Consider the following 24629-nt stretch of genomic DNA (forward strand, 5'->3'; position numbering starts at 1 on the left):
GATAAGGCTTTTTACCTGCAGGTGGGTCCATTCTGTATTTATTCTCTTGACACCAACCGACTGGTCGAAGTCTGCAATCCAAGTAAAACAACCACTGGTCATAGGATTCAGTCTCCTCCAATCCCACATAGCGAAGGCGTAATCTTCCTCCAACATTTTCAACCACACTAACTATCCAGTACTGAAAGGGATTCTGGGAATCCTGCAGCTCTATTAAGGAATCAACTGTAATGAGGTCTACAGGGTTTTTTCCTCGCAGAGGCTGTTTGAATAGAAGCAAAACTCCTTATTTTAAACTTTATTTGAAGACTTCTCAAGGAAACAGATGACAGCAGAAGATTATTTTTGTTTTTCACACCATCATCCAAGTGATCAGCAAACAGTCTGTTCTTCTTCTATTTTACCCAATGTCTTCCAAGTGCAAATTCAGAAGTAAAACAGAAAACAACAGTTGTGCTAATTTCTCAACTGACATCATCAACAACAACAAAAAAAGAATAATAAAAGGTGGAACAGCTCATAAGGCACATCCACTTAGGATGCTCCTGAACAACTCAAAGCCCAGTTATATTGGAGGATTTCAAACCAAATTCTCATTGGTTGCAGCTGGTAAGAACCAGTCACAGGATTGGGAACCGGTGTTTACCTAAAAGGCAACTACTTTGGGCATGACACTGAAATTGCCTTCTGTACGTTGATCTTTCCCACCAAAAAAATTTATCTTGCTCCTACTGGCATGTAGAGCAAATTATTCCCACTGTGATGGACGCAGGAGTGTATCGTGGTTGCTCCAAAGCTCATCAAAGCCAATTGCAGTTTCCCACCACATCAATTGGCCTTGGGATCACAGCCCAGCCACATAGGATTTCATGGGTCAAGCCAATGAATGAGGTCATTTGCTCACACACAGTATTTCCTGTGATCCCAGTCTTGCAACCGTTTACACATGTGCTTAATGTTACACCTGCAAAGCTGCCAAGCACAGCCATTAAAAAACTGTGAGACGTTTTCCAGAACAATACCTTTGGGGCTCACTGATTTGTGATTGTGAGCATCTCTGTGTTGTCAAGCTTTTCACCACTAATGTATGCGTTAGAGCTCTTTTTTCCTTTATTTCTTTCTTTTTTCTTCTTTTTTTCTTTTTTTTTTTTTTTTTTTTAATGCAAGTTCTAATTTTTATTCGATTTCTTACTTCTAGGGTTTTAAGAACAGCACTAAAAACCACTCCAAGAGTTGGAAGTATTGCTCCTCAAAGGAGATGCTAATCACAGGCACAATATATGAAAAAATCGGGCAATCTTTTTACTTCTGTATGCATTTGTCCCACCGTTACTTAATTAAACAATATATACTTTGACAGTTGTTTTTTTAAATATTAATTCTGTAAATCAGAGTCAGCCCAAAACAGTACCTTATAAGGGTGGCTAGAAGAAAAGGAGGAGAAAGCCTTATTTTTTCAAAAAGCACTCTCATTGAATTTTTAAAACATTCAAAAGTTTGAAACGCAACCAAATTGACTACATCTCTCTTAAGCCAAAATGCAGGCAACAGAACAAGAATTTGGTTAAAAAAAAAAAAACAAAATTAACTAAAACTTTATCACATGTACAGTTTTAACCAGACCTGAGATTAATAGATATTTCTCAAATAATATATCTACATTATAAGCAAATCCTCTACTGTATAAGCTACAGGCTCCTACACAATCTCTTCAAATATTATTTCATAGCAAAATGCAGTCTCAAAAAATAATAGTATAATAGAAATCAACTTTAATGTTATTTTTTTTCTCTTCAACTGCTTCATTGCAATAAAACATGCTTTAATATCAAACAATGGTGTCATGATTTAGCTTATTATTATAAATCCTGGCCACTAAAAAGCATCTATTGCTTCTCTGATTTGTGTGCTAGATTCTAAGCCAGTGGGTTGTCACTTACCCCTGAGAACACAATGGCTAAGATTAATAATTGGTTTCCTTGAACTATTAACATTTACCACAATGCAAGAACTCTAAATGCATAGCTAGCATGTTAAAAAAAAAAAGTATCACTGCATATTGATTTAACAGTACAAGAACAATCTGCAGCACTCACAAACAGCAAATCTGTCGACAGGGGGTTACATACATTGCATGACACAGACAGCACCAAGTGTGTATATTGCATAAAACACCAGAAAAGGGTTAGAAACTGTTTTAAGCCAAAGCACTGTTTTCCCTCTCTGCATTTCTGCCTTGGGCTGCCTACTTTCCCTACAGAACGGGAACGGAGTGGTTTGCAGTGACATTGTCCCATATGCCAGGGATGGGTGCAGGCTACCACTGACTTTTCATATATGCTGCCTGGGAATGGTCCAGAAACAGGGATGCAGCAGCCCTCAGGATGTGCATTATTTTGGGTTTTCAAGGGCTGTCAGGCTCACAGATTGGGAAGGGGGGGGGGGGGGGGGGGGGGGGGGGGGGGTGCGAAATCCCCAACAATACACTATTAATTCTCCCTTGCACATGGTTTGTACTGCATGGAAGTAGGATGCAGCTGTGGCTTGTGGCAGTGACCAGGGACAAAATGATTGAAAATGGTGCCTGGAAGCACCCTTCCTTTCAAAAAGCCAACATGAGTGCTTACACAAAGCTAAACCACTTGTTTGCTTTCACTCTCAGACTAAACACTGAGGGGCAGAGAGAATCATCCCCTGCAGGACGGGCTGTCTGCTCTCCAAATGCCCACACAGCATACAAACAAGAGCAAGGCATGTCCCAGTGGAGAAGGTGCCTCACTCCCAGTTTCAAGCTGAAGCTATGAGATTTTTGTCAAGTATCTCAAGGCAAGCTGAAGCTCCCTGCAAATGCCTCAGACAGGCTGGGCTCCTGGCCATCTGGGTGCACCCACAAGAACAGTCCCTTCTTCTCTCCTGGCTACCTATGACCGAGGTCACCTCACCCGACTTCCCTGCTACATCTGACTGCTGCTTTTAGATCACAGAATCACAGAATCATCTAGGTATGGATGGAATGTCCTTGAAGGAGCTATTTCCATACACCTATAATCCTGGCAGTGCTCCCCATCAACGTCCTAACCCCCCCTCTCCAACCTCTGTCCTGGCCTGGAAGTTCAGGTCATCAGTTTGGTGGAGGTGACAGGGCACTGAAGTCCTCCTTCCTACAGACCCCTTCAACATTCTCCTTCACCACCCAGACTTTTACGAGTACCCATATTTCTAAAACCAACCCTCCAGCCTGAAGGCCAATAAACTACCCCAAGACTCAGTCGGAAGCAGAGCGAGCAGAATCAAGGCAATGTCACCCCTGACTTTTGGCCAGCACAGGAAGAGGCCCACTGCCAGCACACAGACGCTGCAAGCACACAGCCCTACACGTGGTGAGCACAAACACAGCTGCAGCATGCACATCGCGAGACGGAATCAGATAGAAACTGCAATCTAATACATACGCCTTCCAGTAAATTTGCAGGTGCAGTCCTGGAGCCGGTCAAATCGTGTATAAGAAACTCCGTCCAGTCCACGTATTTCTCTTTGATTGCTGCAGAGGGTGAGGGAAGAAAAGAAATGCTCAGCACTGCAGGCTGCAATGGATTTCCCACGTGTATTTTAGAGAGAGCTCCCCAGGGCTTATCAGCTCTGAAGTTTCAGGTATGATTGCAATCCAGACCAGGAAAAAAGCTGATTCATTGCCCAATTGCTTGGGCAACACACACGCATGTGGTCACATCTCCAAAATAAGGGAAGGGGTTGCTCTGCCACAGCCAGTGACATGATTTACAACAGCGTGGCTTATCATCTCCATCTTTCCCATTCAAAATTGGCCACTGCTTGGGTAACCACTCGTTTGCTGCTTACCAGGTAGGCTCAGATATGATTTATAACGTCTCTTTGCATCTTTACTAATGATCACAGACAAAAAAAGTTGTGCTAACTTTTAAGTTTCTTCAAAGGTCAACAGAAACTATAGGCACTTTAGCAGAAAACTCAGCTCTGAGATTATCCTATGTCAGCTACTGAGTCAATACATTTACAAGAAGACTTGAACAATTTATCAGGAATTTTTATTTGTTAACTGTGAATTTTTATTTCATTTTTAAAAAATTGAGACATTTTTGAACTATACGCTGTATGTCTGTGTTACTTTTGGGATCTGTGTCAACACAGTTTCTTAAGATTTAAACTAAAATGTATAAATGCTGCCTCTGGGATTCAAATTTTGGTTCAATTCTTGTTCAAATTAGTGCAAGTTGGACACCAAAAGTATTTTCAGCAAATCTCAACTCCGGAGATTCAGAGGCCTCTTTGAATTCATTGTGCACCTGCAGTTGGAAACCCAGAAGCCAAACTTTAATTCCACCTGTCTGTAAATGGGAATCAGGTGATGTCGCAAACATTTATCTCCGCCAAAAATCTTACTTACACGTTAGACAACCAACAGTGATAGTTATGCTGTTAATCATACCAAAACCTTCAGAAGGGAAAAATCACAAGCGTTTGAAAATTAAACCATTTCTTCCGAACAAACTGGACACATGGTTTAAAGATTATTAATCCATAGGAGAGTCCAGGAAGGGCTGTAAGTAACCAGCACAGGTCCTAAATAATGACGTTACAGCAACCCTTCTGTTTTGCTCAGAAGAAGCCAAGTCCTTTGCTTCACACTTTAGGGAAATACGTTAGTCAACCAAGACTGAAGCACTTCATGCTTTCTGAGAAGGTGTAGTTGCAGTATTTAGAGCAGGAGGGCTTCAGATTAGAAACACGACCAGCAGACACAGCGAACTGTGGGCACAAATCTTGCCACTATTACCTGCAGACAAGGAGGCCAAACGTGAGCCTTCTCAAAATGCATTAAGTGGCCTGCTGCCGAACAATGAATAAAGAAGCACAAATTGGTTTGGATCTCTTCAAGACAAGCACCTTTCAAGCCATAGCCACACAATTCCTGATAAAACAGCATAGCAGGGCCTTAAGGCAAAAATGAACTTGGTACCATGAGTTAATATTGCTCTATACAATCCCCGCTGTTCATCCTCACTGCATGAAGTGAACAGCAGCAAGGAAGGACCAAAGCTGGAATACATAGAGTTATTTTTCTCAGGCCTCCCAGTTGCTTGTAGAAATGGGTAAAAGGCAGCAAGGACCTGTAACAGCTCTGTTTGATGGGAAGGGCTACAAGGGCCTCGGGATGGTTTCAGAGGAGGAGAGAAAAGTTGCCTGTAGATGTCATGACGGAGCTTTTTACGCGGGTTTGTCTCCCACGCCAATGATACTGCTTCAGCTCTTCTTTTTAAAAGGAAAATAAACACGTACCTGGTGTCAAATGGATACGAGAAATCGGAGACCCCACCTGAAGCATGGGTAGGAGTAGAAGTGTTTCAAACAACTCCACTCCACAGGAAGCCCCAGTATTCCATCAAAAATTGTTCCCTTAGACCCATCTCCTGTTGAGCAGCTCCGCCCAGGGTAGCTCATTCTCTTCTACTGACTATTTCAAAGAAAAAAAGCAATTTACTCTCTTCTTTGAAGACATGCAACTCATTTCCTTTGCTTACAGGCATGTACCTGGTGGGGGCTGGGATAAGGAGACATGTCTCTCCTCTTGTCCAAAGACAGAAGGTAGATGACAGCCTGTACGTGAACCTGAAGCCCAGGAAGGGTAAGATGGACAGGTTAAAATGGAAGGATGGAGAAATGGGTTCAGGCTCCTGCAACTCCATGAGTTGGCCACACCAAGTATATGCTGTCAGGGGTTTATGGGTGCTACACAGCCCACAGCAAGGGATAGCTTTTATTCCCTCCGTGCTACAGATGGATACACAGGCTGAACAGAGGTTTGGTATCAAGCTGATGAAATGCTCTGTATTTGTGCACCCAGCACAGGGGTGTTCATCACAGGTACTCGAAGCTTCAGTGCCTAGCAAATATTCATTGCCTTTGGGGGAGAAAAAAAAGTCAATCCCAAGCTGCCTGGCAGTAAATATTCCAAACCAGCAGCTATTTCCTTCAACAAGCTCAGTCAAGAGAGCCTGAAATTAGCAGGAGCTTCAACTCAAGAAATCAAAGCCCAGCAGAATTCAGAACTGGCAATACTCACACTGACCTCTGCATGGCTCCTACAAATCTCACCGCCCTTTCCAGACCCTGGGACCATTGGTTTTGTCTGATAATTACATGATATTGGCACAAAACTGGGAAAAACACGTTCATGCTTGGGCTTACTTCCAGTTTGGGCACTTGGCACATTTGGACTTTGGCCCAAACTCAATTTATATCCTAAATACCTTATGCAATCCATACAGATGGCCATGGAAAAAGGTAGAATCTATGCTCAGTAGACTTTACATTAGATCCCATTTCTGAGTTGTGCTCCTTCCCCAAAAGTCAGTTCTCCCAGTGTCACTCAAACCATATGTTCAGTTTATAGATCTAAACAACACTGCAAGAGCACATAAATTTATTTAAAATCAGCAAACTTGCTGGTCTCAAGCTTCTATAAAATAACACTTAAGGTAGCCTGGAACTGCTCTAAGTCTTAGGCAGCACCAATTTTGCATGATTTCCAGGAGATTTACCACCTTTGAATTATTTAAGATGAAGGAATAGCCTGAGAAGAAATGGTTTATACAAGGTGCTTTCTCTCTCAACACTCCTGTTGCATATACCTCATCAGTTCCTGTCCACCTACACTAAGATAATAAACAAGCTTAATTCTGGCATCAGTGAGAAGATAGTAATTGCTGTAATGAATGAGACTGGAGCCCTTCTAATTCAGACTTCTGCCTCTTGCTGCAAACAACACTGGGTGCATCGGAGAAGGGTGCAAACTGAACTTCATGTTGGCTCATACCCACAAAGTTGTCAGCCAATTTTTTAATGCCAGAGCTCCGTTACTAAGGAATGACAAATGTGATAAAAAGAACACGGTTCAAACTTTCAAAACTGGCAGGAGAAAAGAAAAATAGTCAGGATTTTCAAAGTTGACAACAGATTTCATAAGCCTCCATTTCCAGATGCCCAATTTCAGATGTCTTAACGGTGCCGGATTCACAGATCTCACTGTCTGTCAGTCAGCCCCCTCTTCAAAGCCTCTCAAAAAAATACTTTGTTCTGCCTAAACGACTTGAACCTCAAAGCTTTCGGACACCTAAATAAAACGGGGCCTCTGTCAACATTTAAATCTGGATTACAGGCTTCCAAAGTCCAAAAGTGACAAGCTGATCTTTGCTTTCAGACTGAACAACCTCAGCTGAAAAAACATTCTGCTCCCAGTTTGTAAGCGGTTTCAGAATCGTCCTCCCCAAACAAATCCAGCATGTTTTGCTTCATTTTAATCTTCTTTTGCAGTGCAGATAAAGGGACTCTGGAAACCTCTGTGAGAGAACAGATTGCACTGGAAGTTTTAGGAACAGGGATTTGCACTTTTTTTCCATGCCTGTAGAGCATGATCAGGATTCTCAGTGCTGCAGTGCAAATAATTACAGTGCAAATATTAATTTTCAGCAGTAATGAAGTGAATCTGAATCATCACAAGATCTGCAAAAAGCCTTTGAGGACCAAGCAAAATGTTAAACAAGAATATTCGAACAAAGGAAAATCCGCTGGGTAACAAGAATAGCTGGCAGTGTAGTGCATGGGTGCCCACGCATCCGTCCTGAGCATCTATCAGGAAATGCTGGTGCTTCTCTGGTGTATCTGACCCAGCACCTATGAACCGAAGCACTGATTTTAGATCACTAATTCACATTTTGGCTTATTAGCTGGAGGAAGAATACACAACTGAACCTCTCCTATTGCAGACGTGCTGTAATAATTGTTTTTAGAGCCCATCTGCAGCAGGCTGGCCACTTGGTGGGACAGGAAGGTGGAGAGAACATAAGACCCTGTTCACAGGGACCTAAACTCCTGTAGTACTGCTATTTTCAAAACAATTTTTCCTTCCTTAGATAACTACAGTGAGTCAGGAGCTGGGTTCATAGGGTTCAGATACCTGTGTCTTCTCTCCCTTTCAATGGCTCCATCATGACCTCTGTGGGACTGTCACCCATACCACAACAGGGCTCCAAGCACACCCAATGACAAGAAAACATTTGAGATATCCTAATTACATTGGGACTACTTTGAAAATGACCCTGGGGGCCAAACACCATCAAATGTATCACAGGGAAATGATTCAAAAAAAGCAGAGATGTGGTAGCAGAAAAAAGACTCAGTGCCCGCACTGATGCAAAGGCCCCAGTGTGAGCTGAACTGAACGATTAGCCACTAAATAATCCAGAGAGGAGCCAGGCATTAGCAGTGCTCTCAGCACGGGAAAAGTGATCTTCTGAAAATGCCAGCACCTCCTAACAACTCTTCTTTCCTTGTTCAGCAGGCAACACCACAACTTGTTGGGAGCCACAGCTTGTGTACGCAGATGTGCTGATTTCCTTTGGATCGGGTTCCCTCCATCCTGGAGCCAGCACTGGTGGCGGTTTTCACACCTCAGCACCTCCAAGGCCAAAGGCTTTAAGGCATCTTCCTGCCATAAAAATGCTGCAAACCACCTGCCTTGGAGCAAGGCACCCAAAACTGAAGCCAGGTCCGCACACTGCTGGGCCATGGTGTACCCACAGCAGTTACAGGCAGCCAGTAGCTCTGCTTCAGATTCCATTCCCAAGGATTAATGCACAGAGAGTAAGATCCAGTTGGATCTAGACCGCTACAAAAGGACCTGAGGAAGACCCCTGATTTTTTACAGTTGTTCCCAGTTCACAAGAAGCAGTTAGTTGCATGGGTGCACCAATCCCAAGACTCAGCCAGTGTCCAGCACTGGCCTGGTTGAGGCCAAGACAAGGCTTTGCCTCTTCCTAACAGACCTCCATCAAGTTATCCACACCTGCAAAAGTAAAAACCAAGTATCCCTGCTCTGCTGCAGTCCCTGTAGCATGTTACCATGGAGAAAAATGCAAAGCCCTCTTGCCTTTCTCAGTGAAAAATACTTCAGAGAGCAGTTTCTAGTTTGGCTGGTATTACAGCAGATTTTTAAATTAGAAAGAAAATGGACCCTTCCACGTTAAGACTCTATTTATTGCCTCAGAATTGATGGTATGGGCTATAAAACTGAGCTCCTCTTTCATGGGGCTGAACTCGATCAAAAACAGGTTGCACCCAATATCCCTCAGATAGTAATAATTATTCCCACTTCTTTCTCTATTTGATACATCCTGCCCCAAAGCTCTGCTTGTACGTCCTTTCCTCTCCTTCCCCCCTTTCAGCTCCCTGCCATTTTCTCACTTCTACTCATTTATCTCTTTTTCCTGATGACTCTGGGTTGCCAGAACCACAGGGGCATCTGAGGACCCGGCGCTGCTGCAACCTGGGTCAATGGCTGATGTGCCAAAGACCTTCAGCATCACTTACTGTGCACCGATTTCCTGTTTTTCACTGTTAACAGCTCAAAAGTGGCCCTTTCCCCTTGCATTGTGCATGCTGACTACAAAAGCCATGCAAACAGAGGTCAAAAAAGTGCAGAGAGCTGCAAACCCTGCATCACCGCACTCCCTGTAATCATGCTAATCACATGCCTGAGAACCAAGGCGGCTGCTTCATTCCCGGTGCTGCCACCCTCTGCTCCTGCAACCTTATAATCTCTGTGCCCTGCTTCAGCCGGAGTGTATAATGGGTTCAGATTTATCTGCCTCTCTAGAGAAATAAGAGATTAAAAGAACATTTACAGTCCCGTGAAAGCACTGAGTCATAGGCGCTCCATTCAATGAGTATGAGATCCTATTATCACATTACCAACTCTAGGGATTTTATCTAGTCTTTAGCAGTTGCTGTTTCTCTTAAAGCCATTTCTCCTAAGGTCATAGGATCATATGAAAATCCTCATTTTCTTCCATTTTTTTTTTTCCTTCAAGAACAGTGTACTGCAAACTTCAGGAAAAAGCCTTGTAATCTAAAGGACAGTGAACACAATGGAAAGAACATGCACTTTTTTTTTCCTTCTCGGGACATTTTTCTCCCCCACAAGCCACTCCCTCAATTGGCAGGAGCAAGACTCAGGAATTTGAAGTTTGAGGCATTCAGTAAAGGGAACAAACTGCTGCACAAATACCTCATTGGGTTACAGCACCTAGATAAGCTACTCCTCCGAAACACCTTTACGCATCCCATGGATATTCTTACCCTTCTCATCTCCAAGGAAGGCATAAGAAGCACAGAGGCAGAATAGGCCAAGACTATACTTCCACCAACAAGGGATCTTTGAACATAAATTACTTCAAAATAATTTGTGGCATTCGACCACACACCTGCACCTTGACCAGTCTTGCAAACACAGTGGCCAGTCAGGGGCAGAGGATCCATGCCACTGGGCAAGAAGCTTGAATAAGGGACAGCTTTTGACAGTCTTTGGCATCAATGATACTACATATTAAAGAACAAGATAACGACCTATGCCCATCCTTCTCCATATCTTCTGAGCACACGTCGGGTAGGCATGCGGACAACCTAACACCATCCCATCCAAGAGGACCTGTGTTTCTGCCACCAGTAACGTGGCACAAGACAAGTAATAACATCAAATTATGCTAATTTTTGTCCTTACTTAAAAAAAAAAAAAGCTGTTCGTAATTTATTTTTTTTAATTACCCAGGATCACAAGCAGCCTGCCAACATCTCCACTGGAGAATCCCCACTGGTCCCCATTAACCTCTAAACATCCGAGTTTCAATTTTTTTCATACCTGAAGCAAGGAGCAGAGCCTTAAATAGCTTTATAAAATGGTCTTAAATCTTTGGAATAAATCTGTTAAGCGACAATTCTCTCACTGTGGTAACTATTATTATTAAAAATTTAATTCCTTCCTGGGATTGGAATGAACAAAACTGGTTAACAAAAGGAACTATAACTGGACAGGACCTGGGAAATTCTTATCACTCCATTACAAAACAAGCTAAAACACCATCACTTCATGAAAAGGAATAATAAATTTCTCAAATAAGTATTTCAGGATGCTCAAAAGTTTATAGACAAATAATATTAAGACATGCAGGTTTTGAAAAGGTAAATAGCATACTGCAAAAATACAGAAATGTATCATCTGATACTTTTTAAACTGTCACACATTTGATGCAGTATTTATATGTTATAAAGGTCTAAACATATAAATATATGTTGGAACTCAGTTACAAAGGTCTAAATGATAGAGTCAAAATGAGATGTCTTCATATCAAAACAACGTAGAATGCTGAAACAATTTGTTTAGACTTCACCCATCAAAACAATTTGTCAAAACTGACATGTTCCTGCAAAATATTTCCATTTTGATAAAAGATCATTTTGACAGAAAATGGTTGAAGCTAAACATTTTCAGTCAGCTTGCTGAACTATACAGCCTTGTGAACCAGACTGGAGGTGGAAATGGGATGGGGATGTGGGTGCTGCCCCTGCTCAAGGATCCCCCGTGCCCCTAAGCAAAAGGCTCAGGCTGTGTCTGCACTGTTTCTGAACCATCCCCAAGTCCTTCAGGGAAGGGAACAACCTCTGCTGTGGACCCTACAAAGCCTAGCACAAGATCCCCTATTAGGCATTTCCAAAATAAAATAAAATAAAATTTAGAAAGCTACTTAGTGGCATTTTCCATGAAAAATTACTGTTTATTTTTTGTTCTTTCATGGGCTCCCTGAAAAAAGCCAAATGTGGCTGGAGACACCTTCAAACAACTTTCTTATTTAAAACTTCAAACAATCTTCTGTTCTCACACCAGCAGAGTTCTGTGGTTTGAATCAGATCGCAAAATGAAAATATAGTGCCAAGACAAAAAAAAAAAAACATGCATCAAAAGCTGTTGATCTCATTTCCTAATGATGCAGCCATACATTTCAAGGGATATAAACCTCAGAGCTCAGACATCCCCTTCTATATACCTACCTGCCTTAAAAATGGAAAGTCTTCAAAGAAAATATTATATAGGGGATTTTCATGGAAAATGGAAATTATAAATGACTTTCTATCAAAGAATACACCCATGTTCAAAATATATTCCTGGAGCTAGCAGTACGTTGTGGTGCCATTTGATGCATTTATAACAGGCTAATGTATGAAAGGGTGATAACTGTAATGGAATGAGCTGCTCTTGTACACTGTCGGAGGATGTTGGTTTAAGCTATGGATTGATCTACTTGCTCTTACAGCTGTTAATTATCTAATTACTTTCTATAAATAAAACTTTGAAAATGTGTAAACATCAAATTAATCTTCTTTGTTTAGACCTCATGAGCTACTTCATATAATAATAATTTTTAGCTGTCTTCAAAATCCTTGGCATGCTCCATTTTTCAGGCTACTCCAAACAACCCAACGCCATTTCTAAAAAACCACCCATGCGGCGCTTTTTATGATTTTGATCCAAGAAAGGGCCAATGCACAGATTTTAATCCTTGTATACCCAATTCTACATGCACCCTTTGATTAGAAAAAGCGAAGAGAAGTAAAGATGAAAAAAGGCATGAACACTTTCGGTGCTTTATGTTCTCACCTTAAAAAATTCCCTTATTGTGCAATTACACTGAATTTCAGTATACTGCAACTGTTATTCTTCCTTTTGCCATTCAAGGTGTCCAGAAATGATCCACGTACACTCTTAGCTAAAACAAGTAAAATCACATGGAAAAAATTGTCTCATTGTCCACATTAGACTTTACTTCTTAACATCCTTTTAGTCCTTCACAGACACACTATTCCCCTCGGGCTTCTCTAGTCCTTAATTAACTGTTACTTTTTTAACAATAAAAAAGCAGCAGGTGGTTTGGGAGTTGCTTTTCATTTCTTGCAGCTTGCTTTGGTCTGTGCTTTGTGTCCAATAGGTGGAAGAAGAAAAGGATGTGGATGCTGTGGGAGAAAACTGTGTGTGCGTGCAGCAAGGGTGAGTGGATGCTATTACATTAAAGGTGTTTTTTTTGGTGTTGTTTTTTTTTTGAATGATGCCAAGGTCTTTCAGTAATTAACTCACTGCAGCTCCAAGGAAGGGGCTGCTCAGCATGTTGAACTTCACCCAGCACAAAGCAGCTGGCAGGAGGGTCACCACCAGCGACCACTGAGGCATTTCCACGCAGTACGTTCAGCTGCCTTAGCTGCAAACACGTTATGGAAACAAGCACATTCTTCTTCAGAGCCCACTGCTACGGCTTTCTGCTTACAAGTTAAATTGTCCAAGATCAGAAGAGAAATTTGCCTAATAAATCCCAACAGCACGGTGACCCCTGTGCCATTAGCCCATGCAGTCTGCCTTGATTGACTGAGTACAATGGTCTCAGCTCCACATCCTGCATGCAAGCTGCAGTAAATGATTTACTCATAAGTACTGTGATTAATTACTCCGCTTCAGTTAAAGTCAATATCCTCCTTGCAATGGATTGCTTAAAATAAAAAATAAATAAATAAATAAAAAAGGAGAAGTGTGTTGATAATGAGAAGCAGCTCTGCTCTATCTAGGTGGCATTATATATCAATTGCAATCAGATTGAGTAGATAAAGAACAGAAGTAAATTTAGCAGCTCTATTTGCACTCGTCGCAGCCCTTCCCTTCATGTCAGCAGCACCGTGCAGCCAAGGACCACTGAGACACAGCACTGCTCTGCCATGGGAAAATAGGAACTGGGGAAGAGGAAGAGCCAGAGACAGCAAGAGAAGAGGGAAACTCATCTCTTCCCATCCTCCAGCCTTGCAGGAATGCAACAAGTTAATTCACATGGTCCTCAATGTACCTAAAAGTCACCTATGGCCATCCAGTCTCCATAGGGTGGTATTCATGAGGCAGTCAACTTTCTAGAGCATTTGCCATGAGTAACCCATTTTTTTAAGTGCTTTTATATTAATTTCACCTGGAACACAATTTTGAAAGCTTGTTATCTAGGTTAAGTACCAAACAAGAGGAAAAAGCTTCATTACAGTGCCACAAATTGGGGAAAGCAGCTGCCTGGCAATTTACTTGGGAACATAAAAGCTTCTCCAGACATGAACATTTTTACTTGGGCCAGTTACCTGTCCTCTTGCATCTGCAGGCACAAATGAAGGCTGATTATTCTGATTTTGCTATAGCATCCAACATGGTAAAAGAGGGATGGTTTATTTTCGGCTACCTATGTAAAAAATTAAATAAACAAATAATAAAAAACCTGCTGTATAACTACAAAGGTGAAGAAACCCCTTCACTCAAAGCTAGTAGTTTCTACTTCTCCAAATTTTCTTAGCTTTTCCCTTATCTAAACAGAGATTGTACATTTTTATGCATAGCAATAACACTGCTCTCTGCCCAATTCACTTCCAGGTTCAAGGTAACTAAATTTCATTGGTATCAACAACCATATTAGAAGTTAAGCCAGAATGGCTCACTTGAATGGTCTCACTCGTGTACACACACAGATAGAGCTGCTGAAGGTATTTTTGAAAGCCAGGCAAAGCCCAGCATTTGAAAACTCTGAACAAACCATATAACCATGGGGGTTCCTGCATCATTAGTATCAGTGTCCATTAGGGTGACAGCTCACTGTGAAAATAAGCATCCAAACTCCATGATTCTCTCTACTTAACCCCAAGCTTCCACGCACGTTCCTTGATTACTTTTTCCTCCACTCGCATTAAGTGCTATGCTCAACGCACAGAAGAGATGTATCACGTGAGATGAGAGCTCAAACTCACAATCTTCAGACCCAGGAGTCTTAATGAACGCCTTGTCAAATCAAGAGTTTGGGAGCATTCAGGGAGGTGGGGAACCTGATATTTTGATTGTGATTTTGAAATCCATTTTTATCCCATTAAAAAAAAAATCAATTTGTATCCTTATAAAAAAAATAATAACAATAATTATAAGAGCTCTGTTTTCCAGCCAAAACCAGCACCTTAAGAAGGTGTTCAGAAGTGGCCCAGGTCACAGACCTCAGAGGGAGATGGCAGGAGACGGGTTATGTGTGTACCTACATGAGATGCAGGTAAGTGCACCAAATATCCAGCACAAGATCACACTTAGTAGGCAGATTCTCAGATTTTTTTTTTTTTTTTCAAGCTGTAACCCCTCTGGGTAAAAACAGAGATGGCATTTGGTCATCATTACACAGACACATGCTGTTTCAGGTAGATAGAGATACACGGACACTTTGTAAAATCTGTTTTAAAAAGTTTAAGCAGCCACTGGGGAGGACATGCATGCCCGTTGCTGGCCCATCAACACCATGATAAAGCCAACAAACAGCACTTCATATGCTTCCTGTGCATTAGTTCCAGACGAGAAATAAAGAAAGTGAAGAAATGCACATCCACAAAGCAAAATGCAGCAATTCTGGGATCAGTCCATATCCAAGCTAGCTCCAGAACCAACAGAAATACAGCCATCAGCTTGCTTCACACCCAGAATTAGCACCTCTGCACAGCACCAGGCACGCATTGAGCCATGCCAGTAGTTGTTATGGGTTAGCACGGGGGTCTCTCACATAGTGCTGCATTGCACCAGTTCTCTCTGATGCTAGAAAGTGGAGCTGGTGGAGGAAAGGAGGTCTGGAGCCACCTGATCCTGGCGCAGATGCCAAACTCTGTCCCCTTGGCTCTCCTTTTCAAGTGGTCACATGAGGCACTTTTATGTCCTGTACCTTTGGGATCTCAAACACCAGCCCCAAAGGGGTTCTGCACCATTACAACATCTAAAAGCCACGGGCCACTCTGCAAGGAGATGTCGTTGCAATATAAATACTGTGCCCAAGGCTCTGACCTCACACCTTCATGCTCTGTCCAATTATCTCACACACTAAGTGCCTTTTCTCACTTCCAAATCCCATAGCCACTTTCTGAAGGCTATTCTTTGGAGACATCTCTGTAAAATGCAACAAATTTACAGCAGCACAATGTTCTTACATAAAGAACAAACCAGTTCACTGCACAATTACCTCTTTTTCTCTGGCAGTGCCAACAGTCTACAGCAAATATCCACTGTTAATGAAGGTATCAAAGCACAGAAGCACATACAGAGAGAGACCTGATGTCTAAGAAATCCATTCTGCTTTTTTTTTTTTTTTTTTTCATTTCCCATCTGCTACAGAAAGATGAGAATTAGTGGAGATGATGCTTGCAGTTTATTATATGCATTGCATTGTTTAAAACACAACAGAAGAGTAATTTAGACGTCTCTTTTTTCAGCCTTGGTGGGAAACATCAATAAAAAAATGAGGTTGCAAGTTTTGTTTCCTGGTTACAGCACTAGACTACGAAGAGACTGACTATTTTTTCTTCTCTATTAGCAAATTCATGGGATATGCATGAGTCCAAGAAAACAGACAAAAGCACATTTTTGACTTTCAGTTTTTCTGCCTTTAAACAGATACTACAAGACTAGATTTGCCTCACCCATATCTAAAATTGCCTTATCCATATCTAAAATTTAAGCATCTCGTCTCACATTACCTGAAATTTTCAGGTGCTGGGGCTATGTGCAGGTGAAACATTCCTGCCTGGATGGCCACAGAGTGGCAGTCCTCAAAATGAGCCTTCTCATGAAGACACAAGTAGTGATTTGAAAGCTAAAAGCAAGTGATTCCAAGTGATATGCAAGGGGAAACGGCCTGAATTTGCACCAGGGGAGGTTTAGACTGGATACGAGGAAAAATTTCTTTATTGAAAGGGTTGTGCAGTATTGGAACAGGCTGCCCAGGGAAGTGGTTGGGTCACCATCCCTGGAGGTCTTCAAGGAACATGTAGATGTAAAACTTAGTAGCATGGTTTAGTGGTAGACTCCAGTACTACGTTAAAGGTTGGATTAGTTTATCTTTGAGGTCTTTTCCAACCTGAATGATTCTCTGATTCTAAGCAAGCCATTGCTGTTTTTACCTGGACCCCCAACCCAAGGCATGGAAACATCTCAGAGAGAACAGGCAGAGGGACACCTTCATGGAAAATATTGGCTGGACTCAGGCAGGAGGCCAGTGCCATGGTGTTTCAGTTGGCGAGGAGCAGTGCTACAAGGTACAAACAGCAAACCAGGATACACAAGATCAAATTTAAGGATTTGCTTACAGTTCTCTCCAACAATCTCTCTGCTCATGGTCAGAGCATGGGCCGCAACTGAAATCCAACCTTCCCCACAACCCAAGAGTTAGCCAGTACTTTCCCAAATTACCAAAGAAATAGCTGACAAACCTCATTCACCATGATTTCACCTTCTGACACCCTATGAGGTATAAACATGTGTTAAAAAAAAATTGAATTTAGCATTTGCAGCTCATTCTGAAATTAATTGGAATTGTATTGCCTGCTTCTAATGATCGAATCCTATTTAATCACTTTGGAGCCTCTCAGCTGCGTGACGTAAGCACCACAAATCAGACCCTGGAGGTCCTTATGAACATTCATCCTTCCTGAAACTAATGGTATGGTCTGACCACAGCCAGGCCCTGTGAGGTGCTTAACATCCTATGCACAAGATGTAAATTCATAATCATCATTGCAACACCAAAGAAATACTCCATCAAGACTCATTTTGTGCTTGCTAAACATGTGTTTTCCTCACCTGAAACTAGAAAAGGGCTTGAACTGTAAATCCCAGGATCAAAAAAAATCCCTAACTTTAAAGAGTTTAGATCTGAACTGGAGATCAACATAGAGTATTTCACAAGGTATTACCTGAAATGCAATTAACTGCATGTTGCAGGATTTGAAATGGAAGCAGCTTCTCTACAATGTTCCAAACCTCTTTGAGTTTTAGCACTTTAGCAACTCCATCATTATGGGATGCAAAGACTGGATGTGACAGTGCTCTGATGAACCCAAGTGCCTTCCCCAGTACACCAAAGACTCCTAAATCTCAGTGCAGAGCTGTGGCTCACTAAACTCATTTGTGAGCTCTTAATCTCATCTTCAGTATACAAAGCTTCATCAGAGTATTTTTGCCTTCTTTGTTCCTGAACAAATATTGTAGGTGCTTTACGGGGTAAAAGGGCTTCTAAACAGAGCCACCTGCTGATGTCAAGGCTGACAAGTTCAAGGTCAACAGCGAACAGCTCAAAGCAAAACAAGTCTCTATGTAAGAGCCATTTTCACTGCCCAAATGCCCAGGGCACGGATCTGTCATGCTGCCAGGAATTGCTTGGTCACCTTGCCAGGGCTGCATGGGAGAATTGCAGGATTTTCTTCTTGCCTCTTCAGGCTCCAGGTTCATCACAGCAGAGCCTCTTCATTAAAACTCATACAGTACATAGCAGAATGTTTTCCTGGGTTTGGCAAAGTTTTCTCTGGATACACCTTCTGTATTAACTCCAGCAGGTTGGGAAGCAGCTGCATTTTTATGTCACAGGCATAAAAAGCTGAACTTCCCACATTTTTTTTATCCATTCTCAACAGTGACAGTGTGGGAAAAAGTGTTGTTTTTCACTACAAACACAGGAGGTGGATGCGCTGCCTTGCATCAACAAAATACCGGTCAAGAAGTGTTGTAGCACATCCTTAAGCCAATTTGGTTGTTGTGTTTTTTTTCTTTTTTCCTATTGTGATCAAAATCAAACAGGAATGAAAACACACAAACGCATAAAATAACTGGGAATTCAAAAAGAAAAAGCTTTTCAATTTTATGCAACAGGGTCAGATTTGTCCCAGACACATAAAATAACTGGGAATTCATATAAAAAGCTTTCCAATGTCATGCAACAGGGCCAAAATTGAGCCAGAATTTGTATTCTGAGTTGGAGGAACTGCTTTTTAATTCTCACCAGGAAAATGCTTTATAGGACCATCACTTCATCTCTGCACTGCCTAACAGCTACCTGCACGGGCTCCAGGAGCATATGGTCTGCTTCGGGAAGCGAGCCCCTTCCGTCATGACTAGGAGCCCGCATTACCATGTGTAATGAGAGAAAAATCAAGAGCAAGTCACAGCTGGCTTGGGATCACGCTGCCGCTTGCATCTGCTCCTAGCAGCCTCCCAGGCTTGCTAAATGCATGCTCCTCATGAGCGACCTTGGAGGTGCCGCTAGCCTAGCGTAGGAAGGGATGCTCTGCTGAAGACATAACACTGGACACATTGGTTTGTCCTTGCCCTAAACAAGCCCAGAAAATCCCCCGAAGTCCACTCAGCTACAACAGACATAATTTAATCTTCAACCTGATCAAAAAAGGGTTCACTGAAGGAATGTGTATGCTGACTGCTGTGTGCTCCAGATCAGGTCCCTTGTGCTATTTACCCTTCCCAGCTCCTACAGAAAGTCACCTCCTTCCCTGATAAAAAGGCCAAAAACTGTGCCATGCTTACACTATAAATGATTGCTTGGTTGTGGTTTTTTGTCTGCTTGTTTGCTTATTTTTAAGTCTCCACAGATGTCTCCACTTGCAATTAAGGTCTGTTGATGATTACATCGCCACATTAACTACCTAAGCTTAGTCTTCCAGTTGAGGTGGCATTTTCACTCCAAAATTCCTCTGGGGGAAGTTATGGGAGACTGGAGAAGGGAAATTAAAAGCAATTACCAAGAATAGCCATTTAGACTCTCTCAATTATTATTTTTAAAGAACACTTTATAAAATCCCATTTATCTGGACATTAATTAGGTTGACCATGCCAAAGAAGAGTGCTTTGTTAAGCACTGTTATGCTTTCAGGGTCAATTTTTGCACTTTTCTATGGTTTCAGGGCTTCTAGCTCAACAGCTTCAGAGCTCACATACCAGGATGTGTGTGACACGGGGAGAACAACCCAAAAAAGACACTGCTGGATGTTCCAGGTGTGGAAATCTACACAATCATGAGCGAGGCACACACCTCGGGGACCCCTGCTTGAATAAGGACGTTTCAATCTCTTCAATGACAACTCAACACATCTACAAAAAGAGCTGTTTGGCAGTGAACAGATTCTCAGCCATTCTACATTTTCTTCTGTATTCATATGGTTTGCAGCAAATAGTGGGGTGACGTCAAACAGTGGCTCAACATGAAAGCCCAGTACTTCTAAAACCGACTGTCTCCTCAACCAAACTTTTATTTAGGAGCCCCATTGGGACCTTAATTGTAAAATAATTTACATGCTTCCATCCCTTGAAACTTAAAGTGTCTTGGGGGGAGGATTTTGCTGTTTTGTGCAATGGATCGAATGGTTGTTATTTTTGCAACAATCAACGGGATATTTTAGCTGACATGGCCTCAAAAGTATCTTCCAAAAATCCACCCCATTTTACTTGTTGCTAAAATAAAAAAGGCCACTCAGGAGATCTCTGCTCACAGAGAAGCCTGATGTCTGCTCACAACCTTTTCTCCAATATATTTCCTTGGAAATACAGTTTCTCATTCAGAGTCATGCTGCAATTACTCTTTTCCCCCTGTATCTTTGTTCCTCCAGCACAACTCACACTAAATGTCAGGTGCAGAACCAATGGTTTAGTCACAGCAGCGGCTGCAGCGTTATCCCACAGCCTGTGACCAGAATTGTGAGCAGCAGAAGGCAAAGCCACAGGATCCAACTACTTATCTTAAGCCCTCTGAGCATCCTGAATGGCGCTCGAGTCCCATCCAAACATGCTTTCCATGCAGGAAGTCGGGAGCCACAGCAGAATTTGGTGCTGTCAACACTTCCAGATAGATCAGTCAGCTATTGAAATATTCAGTCAACCATCAGCCAACTGCCTCAGTGCTGCTGCAGGAAGCCATCAGTCTTAGCAAAAGGTGCAACTAGATCTAATCATGATCTAGATAAACACAATCTAACAATTTCCCTAAATAATATTAAAAATAAAAATAATAGTATAGGTCTACATGGGTTTGGACAATCAGAGCTTCCTCCAAAGTTTCTAACACAACCCCTTTTTTGCCATGACCCAGAGTTTGGCACACGCTTCATGGGAATCTACTCCATCCAACCCCAAGGGAAAAATTCCAGTTCTTGAGGCTGCCCACTAAAAAAAATTGATTCCAGATCAGTGGATGTGAACAACAACAATAACAAAAAGCATTTTCTTGTGGGAAAAGAAGCTGAGAAGTGTCCCGTTACATGCACCTGCATTAGACTACACAAAAAAACCCAGCACCCCACATGAAGGTGCATGACAGTGTCTAAGTCTGAGCAAATCCGCAACTCACTGAGCAGCTATGTCCACAGATGTCTTCTCAAAGTCAGCTCTACTCTTCTGAGCACCCTTGCTTTTGCCTCCCTACTGTGCCTTGCTTGCTCTTTATTTGCATGGGCCAGCTGTGAAAGAATCGATTATCTGCTGCGCTGCTCTTTTCAAGGAAAAAACAGCTCTCTATGGATCTTATTTTATTTTTTAAAGTATTTCAAAGACGTGGAGCACAGTGCTAATATATAACCTTCTCTCCTCCTGGCCACTTGTTGTAACAGTCACCCAATAAAGCAGCGGCACCAGCATGCCTGAAACCCAGCTTTGCCAATAGCCTGAGCTGGAAAAGCATTTCAATCTCTGCATAAATCTGTGCAGCAATAAACCCAATGCAGATGCATGCAAGCCTTGCTGCCCACATGGAGCCAGCCTCCAGAGCATGCACGGCTAAATCTGGATCTTCAAGCAGCAAACTGGATGATAAAGGCTTCCAATACCCAAACGATGCCTATCTGCTTGCATTCAGAAATAAGTACCGTGCTCAAGCGACCTCCCTGCTGGAAAATGAAAACTTCACCAGGGGGACCTCTAACCCTGACAGCCACAGTTGTGGAGGACGGCTGATTCCTCAAGCTGTAGGACAGGGAGAAAGTCAGACTGTGCTCTCTGCCTTGAAAACCCAGACGCACACCACAGTGGCGGGATGAAAGGAATCATTCTTTGATATTCAAACACCTTCCCAACAGGAAAACAGGTTACAGGAGAAAACAAGCAGATCCAAGTACAGTGCTGTGTACAGAAAGGAACTAATATCAAGCTTGACTGAAAAAGTTGATTAAATTAGTTTAATTTGAAAGCCCAAACAAACCCTGAAGGAGGTTCTTTGTTTATTGCTTTTTACCAGCAGCGTGTGTTACTGAAGACGCACCATGTGGGCATGAAATATTTATTCATTAAATCTTTCATAAAGCTCCACACTATCAGTTTCACTCGGGATATATTTATAACTTGTCGAAGTTCAAGAAAAACACTGCTTTTCTTCCCCACCCCCCACCCCCCCTACCCCATCCATCCCCCTCCAGACTGTTTATAAAAGGATCAGGTTTTCAGTTTTCATTGCAGTAAGCACACTCCTCAGCTCCACTGTTGCTTGTACACAAGGCACTGCTTCTTGAATTGTAACAGGATAGCGGCAGTTAAAACAATTCAGTCTTCCCTGTGCCACCCAAAAGGGACCGCTACATGCTGCAAACCACCCTACTGATTTATTGCACCCACATTAAGAGAAGGAAATAGAAGTCAGGTCAGCTAAGAGACACATGCTCAGAAATTCCCCTTCCAGGAGATGCATGCACAGTTTTAGATGCAAGGAGGGGTGAAGCAGGGGTGAAGCTTGCCCAGTTCAGCATCAGGCAGGTGACAGGTTGATCAGGAAATTGCTGAGGAAGGACACAAAGCTGTGTAGGGATTGCCTGACAAACCCACTCACTAGTCAGGCAGAAAGCACCTGCAAAAAACACCATTTATTTTGCATTAAGCATGAGGACACTGCAAAGAAGGATATTCCCCTTTTCTCTCTCCCAGACCCTTACTGTCCTGGGACAGAAAGTCCACCTAAACAAGAGAAGAGGAGTCAGAAAGTGCATTCATTTCAGCATCAGTGTGTCTGAGTCATTTGTTATCAAATCTCACTCCATCAGTGGATCCCCTCCTCGAACCCTTCCTTGGCTGCCAGCCAACCTGCAGATTAAACCCATGCTCCGAGTTGGGCTAATAACACACAAGGACAAACAGTGCCATAGTATCCTCAATGTTAGCGGTAAAGCGATGTAATATCATTTTACTGTAGTTTTACCAACTGTACATCTCAGTGCAGCACAAGAATGAGAATAGGCTACATTTAGAAATCCAAATAAGAGTGCCTTACATTCATAAGTGTGCAAAAATCCAGGATTTGCATTAGGACTGTGCAGGGATAATTGCATTAATAAAACTCACCTCTAAGAAATTGCACTGATACTTAGCCTCGGTGTAGGCCAGGCCTATTTTTCCCATAAAATCCTAAACAATAAAAAAGCACCCCAAAATGGATGCAGAGCAGGCACTTTGGGTACACTGCAGGGTCCTGTGCAGGTCTAGTGGCCACTGCATGCATCCCTGCCTTGTTGGACCATGGGTTGCCTGGTCAGGCCTGCTCCCATTTCCCTTACTCCATTTGTTTGTGAGAATAAATAAATATAAATGCAACATAAGCACACCTCGTTGTCCCTGGAAACTAGGCCTGCTGGAAGTGTTTCTGCTGAAACAGCTTCTTGCTGGAAAATTAGGTTTTGATTAAAGTGTGTTCTTTTCTTGCCTTTAATAACCAGAGCCTCCTTCATGTACCATCTTTGTCTTTTTTTTATTTTTGCTGGAAACCTAAACCACCTCCTGTGCCTTGGGTTTTCAAGTGCCTGATCCTCAGCAGGGCCTGGATTCCCCAAGCACAACAGCATCTCATGGGGCACAGAGGAGAATTCATCGCAGATTGCCCTCACAAGGAGAGGCCTAGTGGCCTAGACTCCTGAGGCCTAGAGTCTAGCCAAGGCAAAAGGGCAAGGAGGGACCAGCTCCCACATACAAACCCCGTAAGGCACTGCTGCAGTTCAGAACAACATTTGGGGCATTTAAGCCCAGAAACAGCTGTTCTGATATTTTAGGAGGAGGGGGAAACAGTGACTTCTTCCAAAGGAAAATATTGAGGAGGAGAAAGCAAAGGCTTTTTGTAAAGGAGGAAAACCCACCTCCTCTAAGTCAGTTTGACCAAAAACTCAATAGAGAAGTAAAAACAGTGACCTCAGTTGATGGGGTTTCACCCTAGGAGAAACATTCCTCTCTGCAGAGAGCCTAACAGCACCCCACCTACACACACCTAAACCACAGGGGCACTGCAGAGCCAAGGCTGGGAGCCTCACAGGAGGTGTCTTCCCTTAGGACCACCTTCACCACACTCCCCAAAAACTTGAAACAAAATAATATACGCTTAATCAAATAGTTATTTTTCCCCCTCAATAGCCTGCATCACCACAGCCCAAAGCTAAGGCCAGAGCAGCACACACCTCATTTCCCACTCAGTGTTTCTTTGTCCAAGTCTCACAGCAGAAATACCAGGGTAAATCATTTACTCCCAAGCCCACCTTACAAACCAGCCTGCACTTAATCCCTATAAGGTTCTCTGCAACTCTGCCTCTAGACCTGAAAAATCGTATTAAAAGGAAAATCAAATAATAATAAAAAGGTTGACTCCAAATAATCAAATAATAATATATTAAAAAAAAAAAGTTGACTCCAGCCCAGTAGATCTGGAGACGCTCAGAAACCCTACATTTAATGAAATCAACAACTCAAATGTTTTGCAGGGCCTGTCCCACTGACCATGGTGTGCCACATTTGCACAGTAGCTCAATGATTACTTACGTTCCCAAAAGACACTCGGGGGCCTATTACGCTTGGTTTACCCCAGAACAGCCTCATTTGGCAATATGAAGTCTCTCGAAAGTAACTAAAGCCAACACCACGT

The 24629-nt window shown here is 42.5% G+C and overlaps 1 protein-coding gene across 1 annotated transcript in view; it reads right to left on the minus strand.

Annotated features, from left to right (window-relative positions):
• The window catches only part of SFMBT2 (Scm like with four mbt domains 2), a 112418-nt gene that overhangs the window by 59039 nt on the left and 28750 nt on the right, over positions 1-24629 (minus strand). The window contains 2 exon segments of the mRNA XM_040546600.1: positions 16-262; positions 3453-3541. Coding sequence (XP_040402534.1) covers positions 16-262; positions 3453-3541 — 336 coding nt within the window.

The sequence above is a fragment of the Cygnus olor genome, chromosome 1, assembly GCF_009769625.2.
Source record: "Cygnus olor isolate bCygOlo1 chromosome 1, bCygOlo1.pri.v2, whole genome shotgun sequence".
Taxonomy (NCBI): Eukaryota; Metazoa; Chordata; class Aves; order Anseriformes; family Anatidae; genus Cygnus; species Cygnus olor.